This window comes from Ranitomeya variabilis, chromosome 3, assembly GCF_051348905.1.
Source record: "Ranitomeya variabilis isolate aRanVar5 chromosome 3, aRanVar5.hap1, whole genome shotgun sequence".
Lineage (NCBI taxonomy): Eukaryota > Metazoa > Chordata > Amphibia > Anura > Dendrobatidae > Ranitomeya > Ranitomeya variabilis.
In genome coordinates this window covers 769,131,412-769,144,022 of record NC_135234.1, presented here as the reverse complement: position 1 = coordinate 769,144,022, position 12,611 = coordinate 769,131,412, and the positions used below count along the sequence as shown (strand labels likewise).

Here is a 12,611-nt window from a genome sequence, read left to right as displayed (position 1 = left end):
CCCGCCGCTTCCCGGAGCTGGCGCGGACCCGTTACGTTCTTTCAAGTTGCCAAGCCTCTGTCAGGATCCCACCCCTGACAGAGACCCTACTGTCTCTTCCTCCACAACACCCTCTGCCACCAGGTGTTGCTTCGTCCAATCCAGTCAGCTTTCTGATCTAACTTCCTGCCTGACCCCCAGTTTACCCACTATGGTGGGGAGTGGCCTAATGAATAGAACCCTTAGCTCCCCCCGGAGGCCCAGCTGTGAAATGTATTGGTGTCTGTGATACCTGATTAGATGAACTCCTTCAGTGCCATCGGACGCACCGTAGCTCCCCATAGTGGCGGAGCCACAGTACTGCAACGACCAGGACTCTGGGGCGCTGCACTCCCCCCTGGTTAAACACAGTACTCCGGGACTGGGAAGAAAACAACAATACAAGTTAGCAAAAAGACATGCAATTTTGTTGAGTGCAATAACAATAAGCATATTTGAACAGAGCTTCCCTTTATGGGAGGTGAGGACACTTGAACGTTACAAACATGGTTAACATTATAAATTACAGGCTATAAATAACTCCTGTTACCCAACCGGGTATTCTACTAAGTGCAAATTTATTGAACAATAATTTAACATTGCCTTTAAGGACATACACTCTAAATCCACTAAAGACCTTCCTATAATCACATTATAAGGCACTTTAACTTTCTCATTCTCCTTCCTTAAATCTGCAGGACCGCCTGTCCTATCGGCACCAGACCTACTGCCTCTCCTTTCTATTACAGGACCGCCCCGTTCAGCCAGGGCCTACTGCCTTTTCAACTACTATACACAGTATAGAACATAACTTTACTTTCAGTTTAAGAGCACTAAGTCATCTCTACATGACTTCTATGAGGACTCAGGGTTTACCTTCTATCCTAACTTTCTATCAGCATTATCAAAACATTTTCTATTGAACATTAAGCCTTCCCATTATCTTTCTTTCTATCATGCCTGCTGGACACCACGTCTATCCCTACGGGTCCACTGCATCCTTCTTCTTTCTTTCACCTTTTACTTCTCAGAGCACATCATCAGTATTTCTTCACATTTAACTAATTAAACACATATAACTTTCTCGTACAAACATTATCATCACTTTTCTCTCATCAACATTATCGCTACTTGTCTTAAGCAATATTACTATCACAATGCGGCAAATGAACATCCCCTTTAAGAGGGGACCAAGTCTCTGTGAGGTAGCGTATCTTCTCAAGCTACCAGTCCATACTCAGCAAAGGTTCCAGTGCGGTATCTTCGCAAAGAGTCTCTTTAAGTAAAACCAGTAGGGAGCGCCTTTAATAAGGTGCAAACTATATACAAGAAGTTCGGATCATGCACTGTTCATGATTTCAGCAGTTTTTAAATAACGTAGAAAAATAGAAAATAACCAAAAACAATAGGGATCCCAGGTCCATAGAAGGATCCCCTTAAGAGTTTACCCTGAGCGGGTTTAGCAGCCAACAGGAAACAGTAACTATTTACAGATTCATGGTATCAAGGTTTAACCTTCCAAGTCTGGGGGCAGTTTCCGCGAGTACCGGTCTCCCCCCGCCACCACATAGAGGGCGTCCGCACCCCGGATAGGGGTCTGGGTACTCACGGTTCTCCTTGGAGTGATGGCCCGCAGACATTTGGCGCACAGGGAGATCGGGGCAATAACCGCCGGCCTTGATGAATCATCAGAGGATGGTACGGTCACTTCCGGCTTGTATTTGCGTACGTGCAGGGCATACCACCCCTTATCCCCCCAGTGGCGGGTGTACCAAACCCGGTCTCCTGGGTAAAGATCCCGGCCTGGGTGTCCTTCAATGAGGTGCGCCTCTACATCCCGCCGGTTTACAAACACTTCCAAGGCAAGACCGGGCTCCTTAATGAAGCCCCAACCTCCCTGCAGCCGGAAGGTACTGATCACGCCATAGCGCTGCGGCCCCCAGTTCTCCTCAGCAACTTGCCTGACTTGGGCTTTATTCTGAAGGTCCTTCTCTCGCTCAGCCTGACGCCGGAGCTCCTTCTTGCGGGCCCACTCTTCCTCTTGCTGGCGCAGCTGTTGGCGGTACTCCCGCTGGCGGATGACTTCGATACTCTCCCCCTCCTCTTGGGCATCCCCTGGAAACCCCATCAGATTGGTAGTGGCCGCGCGGGTCCATTTGAAGGTTACCCATTCTCCCTGGAGCTGCGTGGATTGTTTAATGGGCCGTAGGGGGCGATCGGCCGTCTGCAGGGTCTCCCAGGGCCTCTCGCACTCGATGCGGCTACACACTCGCCCGGGTGGTCGTGGTGGGGGTGAGTCTACGTCCACCAGCAGGGGCTCTTCAATCGCCGCGCCGGGATCGGCGCGGTTACCTGCCTCCGATGCATCTCTGGTGTCGGCCTCCTCCGTTGTCGGCTGCGGGACCGATACCTGGTGCGGGTGCGGCTCCTCGCCAGGGGTGGTTGCTCGCTGGCACAGGCTCCGGAACTGCCGACACAGCTCCTCCACTTCTGCCCCGAGGATTTCCTGATTAGCGCAGCCTGGTAAGGACTCCGCCGGCTCCCATTGGTAGAACCTGGCAGAGGTCTTCTCTCCCTCCTCGGGGTGACTTCCGCGCTCCATGCTGCCAATCGGATTCTGCCTCGTGGTCTCCAGAAGTTCTTGCCCCTCCCCGTCCGGAGGGCGGCCTTTCTCTCCTCCACCATCCCACACTAGGAGGCGGGCCCTTCTCCTTGATGGGCATATTCTCTGGACATAGTAATATCGGTGAGGGGCGGGCTCCATCTTCGCGCCACTCTTCCAAGCTACGCCCACGAGGACACGCCCCATGCTCCCTGCGCGTCACATAGTGTTATAATGGCGGCGGTTTTGGCGGGGAATGTCGGAACACAGTCTTTGCAACATAATACAGTCCTAGCACAATAAATCACAGTTCCAAGGCACACATGACCTGATTCTTCAGGCTTAAGTAGATCCTGTTCGTGACGCCAAGTTGTAGCGCCCCCACCGCCGCAGGGCCGAGGGGTACCCGGCACCGGGCCTACGGGTCTCTGCTTCTGGGGTTGTCACGGCGGCTAGGCCCCGGTCCGTGACCCTGCCGTGGGGCGCACAGTGAATGATAGGTGTGGATGTTGGTGGTGATGGTGCGGTGCAGCAAATAACGAGGACACCAGGTTGCAGTCTCTTTATCTCTTTACTGAAGATCTCTGGGTCCTCAGTCCGGAATATGGTTCACCAGGCTGCGCAAGTCTGGCCGGTCCAATGGCACCTCCAGAGTTCTCTTCACAGGTGGAAATCGGTGCCTTCCTTCTAGCGCTATGTGTTGCGGTCCTTCCCTGCTGTGCTTACGGAAAGTCCCCACAACCGTTGTGTCTGTTTCTTAAGTTCCCTCACAACTCGATTAAATAATGTTCTTCTAATCCTCCGTCCCTCCCTGATATTCTGGTTGGAACGGCACCCGTTTGACGGGTAGGCTCGGAGCTCTTCCGGGACCCTAGAGTCGCCCCTCTCCACAGGTTGCCCCCCAAGACTTCATAGGTGATATGTGTTAGACAGCCGCCTTAGACTGACTGTCCTGCCGCTGTTTAGAGTATTGCTTAAAGCTGATTGTTATAATACTCCCTCGGCGTTCCGGCCACCGGTAATGCGCCTCAGTAGGGTGTTGCTCCGGTCTTACAGCATGACCCCTACTGGTATTCTCCTATTGCTTGATCTCGTTTCTCACTCAGCACAATCTATCTCGCTTCTAGTCCTTTCTTGGGCCCCGCCGCTTCCCGGAGCTGGCGCGGACCCGTTACGTTCTTTCAAGTTGCCAAGCCTCTGTCAGGATCCCACCCCTGACAGAGACCCTACTGTCTCTTCCTCCACAACACCCTCTGCCACCAGGTGTTGCTTCGTCCAATCCAGTCAGCTTTCTGATCTAACTTCCTGCCTGACCCCCAGTTTACCCACTATGGTGGGGAGTGGCCTAATGAATAGAACCCTTAGCTCCCCCCGGAGGCCCAGCTGTGAAATGTATTGGTGTCTGTGATACCTGATTAGATGAACTCCTTCAGTGCCATCGGACGCACCGTAGCTCCCCATAGTGGCGGAGCCACAGTACTGCAATGACCAGGACTCTGGGGCGCTGCATATACCTATGGCTATACTCCATTTCTGTGTTAGTCTGTGTTGTTGCATCCAAGTGACTGGTTCTCACAAACTCTTTTGAAGAAGCAATAAGAAATGGGCAACATTAACGACTGTATACGTAGTGGTCAGCTAATGAAACTTAGTGCAGCAGATGAAACGCATCATGTTACTTCCCTAATAAATGGGAAGATGCACAGCAGCGCCATCAACTCAGAACCGACAACAACCAGTGGGAACCAGCTACACTTGTCTACTGTTTGGAGAAGTCTGGCCAGAAGTGGCGTTCATGGAAGAATTGTGGCCAAACGTAAAAAAAAGTGACGAAAACAAATGATGGAGGTGATTGCGGTCACCAGATACTGATGATGGAGGTAACGGGCGGTCTGCAAGTATTGATTTTATTTAGATTTCTCTTTGCGTTTTGTTAATTGATAAACTATTCAGACTTCTATTTTTTAAAGAATTCTTATTTTGCAGCATTTTTTTCAAACATGTCTAAAAGGTTTGCGCAGTACTGTATATATAGAAGTCATACTTGGCAAACGTTCTAGCTCATAATTATAGGTATCAGGTCAATGACTGAATCACAAGGGTATATAATGATTGCAGTTCAGGTCCCATCGGGCTTGACGTTGTGCAGTGTGATTACCCGGGTGGGAAGAGATTTGGAGCGACCCTCGGAGCAGGGAGGGTATATATATATATGTGTATATGTATGTATATATGTGTATATAGACTTGAGTCATGGGATGTGACTGCTGATCTGAGATGCGGTGAGTGTGAAGAGGCGGCACAGACATTTTGTATCCACTATAACAAGATAAACAAGAATCATTCTACAAAAGAAAAACTTTTATTTTGCCTTTTGGTTGTGAATTGTTAAAAGTATTTACCAAAGCCCCTTATTGGGGAACGTCTGACAACTATTTAAAGTGTATCGCCAGCTTAAAGGGGGTGTTCACCTTTGGGGACATGACATTTTTTTTAACTTAAATGCATGTAATTAGGGCTAAAAATATATTTTTTTGCAATTGGGCTTCTGTAAACATTTTGCACCTTTTACTTTTTGCAGCCTCTGGTTGCACTGTCTATTGCAGTGTGTTAACTGAGAATTCGTCAGTCAGCTCGCCATGACAATCTGATGGAGGACTTTGCAGCTTTATTTGATTAGTCTTCTTCTATGGCTCTTTTCATCCGATTTATGACCGTAAACCACATCAAAGTTAGAAGTGCAGGGACACAAAGAGTCTGTAACAGCCAAAAGGTGCAACATGTTTATGGAAACCCAATTGCAAAAATGATTGTTATCCCCAAATCCATGCATTTAATAAAAAAAATGTCCCAAAAGGCGGACGACCCTAAACACTGGTGAAGACGCAATGTGGACGGAAAGTTTTAGTTTGCTTTTTTCCTTATCAGGGAAACATTGAAAAAGTTTTGATTTTTTTTCAGTTGTGAAACTTTTTTGTTGTTGTTGGAAGCGGATATAAACGTGCGTGTGTTTGTTCATAATATGAAGGTAAGACTGTGTTTTCTTTTTTTTTTTCAGGAAACCAATTTATATAAAAATATTCAGTTGAAAAAAGACCAATGCAAAATTCTCCAGCACTGATACATGAGACAATTATCCGGAGGACAGGTTATTTTTTTTAACTCATCCTGTTGATTAGATGGCTGCCCTAACACCTGTCCTGTCTGCATTCTTTATTTTATTCCAGTAGAACATTTCTTAAAGGGATTCTCCATCACTTATCCGTTCCACCCAAATGGGTGATGTATGGGACAGTTGCAGAGAGAACCATCCGATGTACAGATGCACAGCTCATCTGTTCTAATTCATGGGACATCCCTCTGTATACAGCAAGAAGTCTCCACATTTAGGCAGAAGAGAGAGGAAATCCCTTTAACAAAGCACATAGGTCCTCATCTGTGATACTAGAGACAGCAGAAATACAGGGAACAATGTGAAACTGTGCTCCTGACAAACTGCAAGTCTGACGTTTTTAAATTTTGGAATGGAAAAAGGAAGGAACAAAAATAATAAAATAGAACAGAATGACAATGTTTGGTTTCAGCAGCCTCTATGTATCACTGAAGAATAATAAAGCAGATAGAATAGAATGACAATGTTTGGTTTCAGCAGCCTCTATGTATCACTGAAGAATAATAAAGCAGATAGAATAGAATGACAATGTTTGGTTTCAGCAGCCTCTATGTATCACTGAAGAATAATAAAACACATAGAACAGAATGATAATGTTTGGTTTCAGCAGCCTCTATGTATAACTGCAGAATAATAAAACAGAACAGAATGATAATGTTTGCTTTCAGCTGTCTCTATGTATCACTGCAGAATAGGAAAATAGAACAGAATGACAATGTTTGGTTTCAGCAGCCTCTATGTATCACTGCAGAATAATAAAATAGAACAGAATGACAATGTTTGGTTTCAGCAGCCTCTATGTATCACTGCAGAATAATAAAACAGAAGAGAATGACAATGTTTGTTATTAGCAGCCTTTATGTATCACTGTAGAATTATAAAACAGATATAACAGAATGATAATGTTTGGTTTCAGCAGCCTCTATGTATCACTGCAGAATAATAAAAGTGATAGAAGAGAACGACAATGGTTTCAGCAGCCTCTATGTATCACTGCAGAATGAGTTGCCATTCATATCAGTCTCTGAGCGTGTCCAGCATCGTGCTCAGTACCCTTCATCTTTCTTCTTTGTCTTTGAGATGAGTAGTTTAAATATTATTACTGATCCATTAAAAAATAACTTGTTTTAATTTGTTTGTTTCTCATAAATCAATAGTACACATGAAAATAAGTAACTTTGTCATTTATCTTTTCAGAGAAATCTGCTTCTTTCTCCTCCTGGACTGATCTTTCATTCTCAGTACAAGGGTAAAAGCTGTAAAATGTATATTCCGTGAAGACAGATGTGCACAATACTGAGATACTGTAGCTGTTGACAGTTGCTGCCTATAAGATTCTAGAGGAGAGGAGAGAAGGGAAGAGCTGGAGGAGACCCTGACATTCTGCTGCAAGTTCTCCTGAAATGACAGTTACACTTTAAATCTATGTTAAAAAAAATACACTTTGAAATGTAACTGTCATTTCAGGAGAACTTGAGATCGGACAAGAGAGTTGCTGCCTTTAAGATTCTATGGAGTGATGGGGGGGGGGAGAGAGAATTTAGAGGAGACCCTGACATTCTGCTTCAAGTTCTCCTGAAATGACAGTTACACTTTAAAATCTATGTTAAAAACAAAAATACATTTTGAAATGTAACTGTCTTTTCAGGAGAACTTGAGATTGGACAAGAGAGTTGCTGCCTTTAAGATTCTATGGAGTGATAGGGGGAGGAAATGGAGGAGTTAGAGGAGACACTGATATTCTGCTGCAAGTTCTCCTGAAATGACAGTTACACTTTAAATCTATGTTTAAAAAAAAGGAAAAAAAAATTGAAATGCAACTGTTGTTTCAGGAGAACTTGAGATTGGACATGACATTTGCTGCCTATAAGATTCTATGGAAGGGAAGGGGATGAGGAGAAGGGAGGAGCTAGAGGAGACACTGACATTCTGCTCCTAGTTCTCTTAAAAGTTGAAATGTAACTTGTTTCAGGAGAACTTGCAGTAAAATGTCAGCGTCTCCTCCCCCTCCCCTCTACGTAGAATCTTTTAAGAACCAAGGATCATCTACTATCACAGTAATGTGAATGTCTGTCTTTCCTAAGTACAGATTTTACCCCTGAATTGTGAGCAAAAGATCAGTCCTGGAGGAGAAAGAAGCTGATTTCTCTGATAACATAATTTACTAAGTTGCATATTTGCATGTGTACTATTGATTTATGAAATAAAAAATAAAGCAATGCTGACTCTTTACATATAATAGTTGCGTTCCTCCACATCAGGTCTTCAAAAGTCTTCTCAACTGGACTCTTCACTTTTTACAGTCTGCTGTGTGCATCCATCAGTAAAGTTAGGAATAATCAGCACAAGTGAAGAAGGCTCCAACCAGGGGAGACAGCAGAAAGATATAGGGTCCACTAACAGTACAATAACTCATCACTATGCTTTTGAGGTGGTAGTGGCCCTCATACCTTTTGGGTCCCTATGTGGCTGCACAGGTTGCACCAATGGTATGTCCATCTTTGTTTCCCTCCATAAACTCTTCTTCATACTTATGCCCAACACAGAACTCCTTGTCCTTGAATTATTTATTGAATTATTTTATACTAGATGGCAGCCCGATTCTAAAGAATCGGGAGTCTAGAATCCATATATACTTTATTTATTCAAATGTAAGAATAATACAATTAATAAATAATAGTAAGAAAGAACAAAAAATGGCTGCACTCACCAGCTCTTGACAATTCTTGACAGTATGGCACATTTCTGATTGGTCGCTCGCGGCAGGCGGCAACCAATCAGAAAAGTGCCGCGCACCACGAAGGCATATATCTTTGTCCACCCTGAGCGGGTGTAGGATGCTGGTGACGTCACTTATCTCCGGACATTATCTCCGGACAAAGCCACGGAAGTTGGCACAAATTGCCGGAAGTAGTATTCTAGGCAATTATATATTAGATTTTAATGTTATCAGTGTTTACCTTTGAACGTTTATATTGTATTGTCCTGTCACCAGCCATGTGTACGATTATCGGCCGAAAGCCTCTCTGGAACCAATAATCACCCCATGTAAAGGTATCTTTATAAGTTAAAGATTCAGAATACTATGACTTTTATCATATCCTGAACAGTCAAGTTTTTTATGAACCGTTAAGGTTTTCTGGTTGAAGTAAAAAAAACTCTGAGTGTTTACAGTTTGAAACCATAAAATGTTGAAAAATTATGTCATTCTTGAGTATATCACTCAATGGTGCTCATAAACGTGTCAAATTTGATCTATAATATACTTTAATATACGTTACTTTAATCTTTAATATACTTAAGAAAAGGGCCCCAGACATCACACAGGGGGTCTGAAACACCGCACAGTGGTCCAAAATATCTGCCTGGGGCCCCATATGCTGCCTGGGGCCCCTGTGCTCTGCCTGGGGCCCCATGTTCTGCCTGGGGCCCCTGTGCTCTGCCTGGGGTCACTGTGCTCTGCCTGGGGCCCCATATGCTGCCTGGGGCCCCTGTGCTCTGCCTGGGGCCCCATATGCTGCCTGGGGCCCCTGTTCTCTGCCTGGGGCCCCATAGGCTGCCTGGGGCCCCTGTGCTCTACCTGGGACCACTGTGCTCTGCCTGGGGCCCCATATGCTGCCTGGGGCCCCTGTGCTCTGCCTGGGGCCCCTGTGCTCTGCCTGGGGCCCCATGTTCTGCCTGGGGCCACTGTGCTCTGCCTGGGGCCCCATAGGCTGCCTGGGGCCCCTGTGCTCTGCCTGGGACCACTGTGCTCTGCCTGGGGCCCCATATGCTGTCTGGGGCCCCTGTGCTCTGCCTGGGGCCACTGTGCTCTGCCTGGGGCCCCTGTGCTCTGCCTGGGGCCCCATATGCTGCCTGGGGCCCCTGTGCTCTGCCTGGGGCCCCTGTGCTCTGCCTGGGGCCCCATGTTCTGCCTGGGGCCCCTGTGCTCTGCCTGTGGCCACTGTGCTCTGCCTGGGGCCCCATGTTCTGCCTGGGGCCACTGTGCTCTGCCTGGGGCCCCATAAGCTGCCTGGGGCCCCTGTGCTCTGCCTGGGACCACTGTGCTCTGCCTGGGGCCCCATATGCTGCCTAGGGCCCCTGTGCTCTGCCTGGGGCCACTGTGCTCTGCCTGGGGCCCCATATGCTGCCTGGGGCCACTGTGCTCTGCCTGGGGCCCCATATGCTGCCTGGGGCCCCTGTGCTCTGCCTGGGGCCCCATATGCTGCCTGGGGCCCCTGTGCTCTGCCTGGGGCCCCTGTGCTCTGCCTGGGGCCCCATGTTCTGCCTGGGGCCCCTGTGCTCTGCCTGGGGCCACTGTGCTCTGCCTGGGGCCCCATATGCTGCCTGGGGCCCCTGTGCTCTGCCTGGGGCCCCATATGCTGCCTGGGGCCCCTGTGCTCTGCCTGAGGCCCCTGTGCTCTGCCTGGGGCCCCTGTGCTCTGCCTGGGGCCCCATGTTCTGCCTGGGGCCCCTGTGCTCTGCCTGGGGCCACTGTGCTCTGCCTGGGGCCCCATATGCTGCCTGGGGCCCCTGTGCGCTGCCTGGGGCCCCATATGCTGCCTGGGGCCCCTGTGCTCTGCTTGGGGCCACTGTGCTCTGCCTGGGGCCCCATAGGCTGCCTGGGGCCCCTGTGCTCTGCCTGGGACCACTGTGCTCTGCCTGGGGCCCCATATGCTGCCTGGGGCCCCTGTGCTCTGCCTGGGGCCACTGTGCTCTGCCTGGGGCCCCATATGCTGCCTGGGGCCCCTGTGCTCTGCCTGGGTGTAGGACACTGGTGACGTCACTTATCTCCTGACATTAGCTCCGGACATTAGCTCCGGACATTATCTCCGGACATTGGCTCCGGACATTATCTCCGGACATTAGCTCCGGACAAAGCCACGGAAGTTGGCACAAATTGCAGGAAGTAGTATTCTAGGCAATTGTATATTAGACTATGAATTATTTTTATTTTTCCAAACTTTTTGTATTGTTTTTTTTTTTCATTTTATTTCTTTTTTTTCTGAATTTCAGATGAATTTCACAAGTAGTCAAGCAAATTCAACCAAAGTGTCTTCCCAGCTGAGTATGAACCTAGAGGTCCTGAGAACAAGTGTTTTTATCCCGACGTTCCTCTGCTTCTTTTTCTTCTTGTATTTCATAGCTGTGATGTTGAGCATCTTCCTCAAGAGTCCGAGTGCTCGGGAAAGTGCCCGCTATGTCCTGTTTGCCCACATGCTTATTAATGACACTGTGTATCTCGCTCTTGGAATTTTTCTCTTTGCGTTTTACTTTTATCCAATCACTTTTCCCGTGCCCTTCTGTTACATTCTCGTCATAATGTCTTCGACGACTCTGAAGGTCACGCCATTCAACCTGGCAGCCATGTCCTTGGAGCGCTACATAGCCATATGCTACCCGCTAAGACACGGAGAGTTCTGCACAGTGCACAGGTGCGGTATCGCTATTTTGGTCATGTGGACCATAGTCCTGATTCCCCACATTGTGGACGTCATTATTCTCATCTTTTCGGTTGAGAGAGCCTATTTCCTACTTTATTTAAAATGTGGCCGAATAAATCTCGGATTCACCCCGGCACAGGAAATTATTCGAGTTTTTTCAAATGCTTTTACTTTTTCCTTGGTCGGACTAATCATCATATTCACCTATGCCAAGATCATGATGGTGGCTGTGAAGATGAACTCCGGTAAAGCCTCAGCCTCCAAAGCTGGGAAAACCATCATACTCCACGCGTTTCAGCTCCTGCTGTGCATGACGTCTCTTACCTACAGAATTGTGGAAATGCAGTTCTTAGATAATATAGTACTGCTGGCCATCATCATTTTTTGCTTTTTCATGTGTCTTCCGAGGCTTATTAGTCCTTTGATATACGGTATAAGGGATGAGCTGTTCTCTAGTAACATGAAAAAATATTTTTTCTGCAATAGGCTGAAGATGTCTTTTAGAAAGTCTTAAAACTAAAAGGCAATATTGATTATAAAATGGAGATTGTGGTGATTTATCCATAGTCAAATAAAGGATTTCTACCAAAAACTCCCTTAAATGCTTTTTGCAAGATGTTGATGGCTCCTTGTTGGAGTCTTTCTTCTGCTCGAGCACGTTCTGATCTACTGGAAGGCCAAAATCCAACCAGTACATAGAAGGGGTCCTTTTAATGGATAAATTCAGTACAGACTTTAAGGGGGTGAATAGTTATGCACAATTAAGTTTTTAGCTGTTTTGTCCTATTTGTTTGCTTCACAAGAAAAAGAGAAACAAATGTACAGTTGTAGGCATGCTTCATAGTTACATAGGTTGAAAAAAGACCTCGGTCCATCAAGTCCATCAAGTTCTCCCTTTCTCCAGCAATTGTTCATTTTGTCACTAAATTATCTATAACTTGCAATGTTATGTGTATTGAGGATATTGTCCAGCCCTTGTATAAAAGCTGTTATAGTGTCGGCCATTACTACCGCTTGTGGTCGGCATTCCACAGTCTGACTGCTCTACAGTAAAGAACCCTTTCCTATTTATCTTCCTTCCACCCGTAATGAGTGCCTCTTGGTCCTTACTGCGGTCCTTGGAAGGAATAAGACATGCGTCGTCCTCTGTACAGACCACACATATATTTATACATGTAAATGTCATCCCCTCTGAGGTGTCTTTTTTACTAAGCTAAACAAGCTCAATTTTTCCAACTTTCATCCTATGAGCGGCCTCCATCCTTGTAATAATCTAGTTGACACCTTTGAACTGACTCTAACTTCTGAATCTCCTTTTAAAATGTGGAGCCCAAAACTGGATCCCATATTCTAGATGTGGCCTCACCAGTTATTTGTAAAATAATACATTGGGATT

At 46.8% G+C, this 12,611-nt stretch overlaps 1 protein-coding gene across 1 annotated transcript; it reads left to right on the top strand.

Moving 5' to 3' along the window:
* Window positions 1–10,823: 10,823 nt before the first annotated feature.
* Window positions 10,824–11,729, top strand: LOC143817821 (odorant receptor 131-2-like). The gene has a single exon (XM_077299286.1). The coding sequence runs from the start codon at window positions 10,842–10,844 to the stop codon at window positions 11,727–11,729; it is 888 nt and encodes a 295-aa protein (XP_077155401.1). The 5' UTR covers window positions 10,824–10,841.
* Window positions 11,730–12,611: the final 882 nt, after the last annotated feature.

Bases quoted from the DNA above. Each gene is read 5' to 3' on its own strand.
- LOC143817821 (XM_077299286.1), top strand. From the start codon at position 10,842: ATGAACCTAGAGGTCCTGAGAACAAGTGTTTTTATCCCGACGTTCCTC.